General features: G+C 71.0%; 1 protein-coding gene across 1 annotated transcript in view; it reads right to left on the reverse strand.

The window, feature by feature from the left end:
• PIAS1 (protein inhibitor of activated STAT 1) overlaps positions 1-322 on the reverse strand; it is a 157,804-nt gene extending 157,482 nt beyond the window's left edge. The window contains 1 exon segment of the mRNA XM_006153472.3: positions 270-322. Coding sequence (XP_006153534.1) covers positions 270-293 — 24 coding nt within the window. The 5' untranslated portion in view covers positions 294-322.
• Between the last annotated feature and the right edge of the window lie 6 nt (positions 323-328).

Genomic DNA, 328 nt, shown 5'->3' on the forward strand with positions numbered 1-328 from the left:
GGTGCACCGGGGGGCCCCCCCCCCGCCAGAGGCGCCCACAACAATAACACGCCGGGGACGACCCGTCAGCGCCCCCGAGGCACCCGGGGCCCGCGGCCCGCCGCAGCTGGGCCCCCTCTGCTGAGGCCAGGCGGGCTCTCCTCCCTACAACTCCAGGCCGGGGCAGAGTCAGGCCGGAGCTGCCCCCCAGGGTCGGACCCATCCCCCCCGGCACCAGCAGCGCCGTCTCCGCGGCCGAATATTAGAAGTGAATTCGAGCTGCGCTTTACCTTTAGTTCCGCACTGTCCGCCATCTTGCGTCTGTCAGCGCAAGCGCACTGAACCTCGC

This window comes from Tupaia chinensis, unplaced genomic scaffold, assembly GCF_000334495.1.
Source record: "Tupaia chinensis unplaced genomic scaffold, TupChi_1.0 Scaffold000377_2, whole genome shotgun sequence".
NCBI lineage: Eukaryota > Metazoa > Chordata > Mammalia > Scandentia > Tupaiidae > Tupaia > Tupaia belangeri.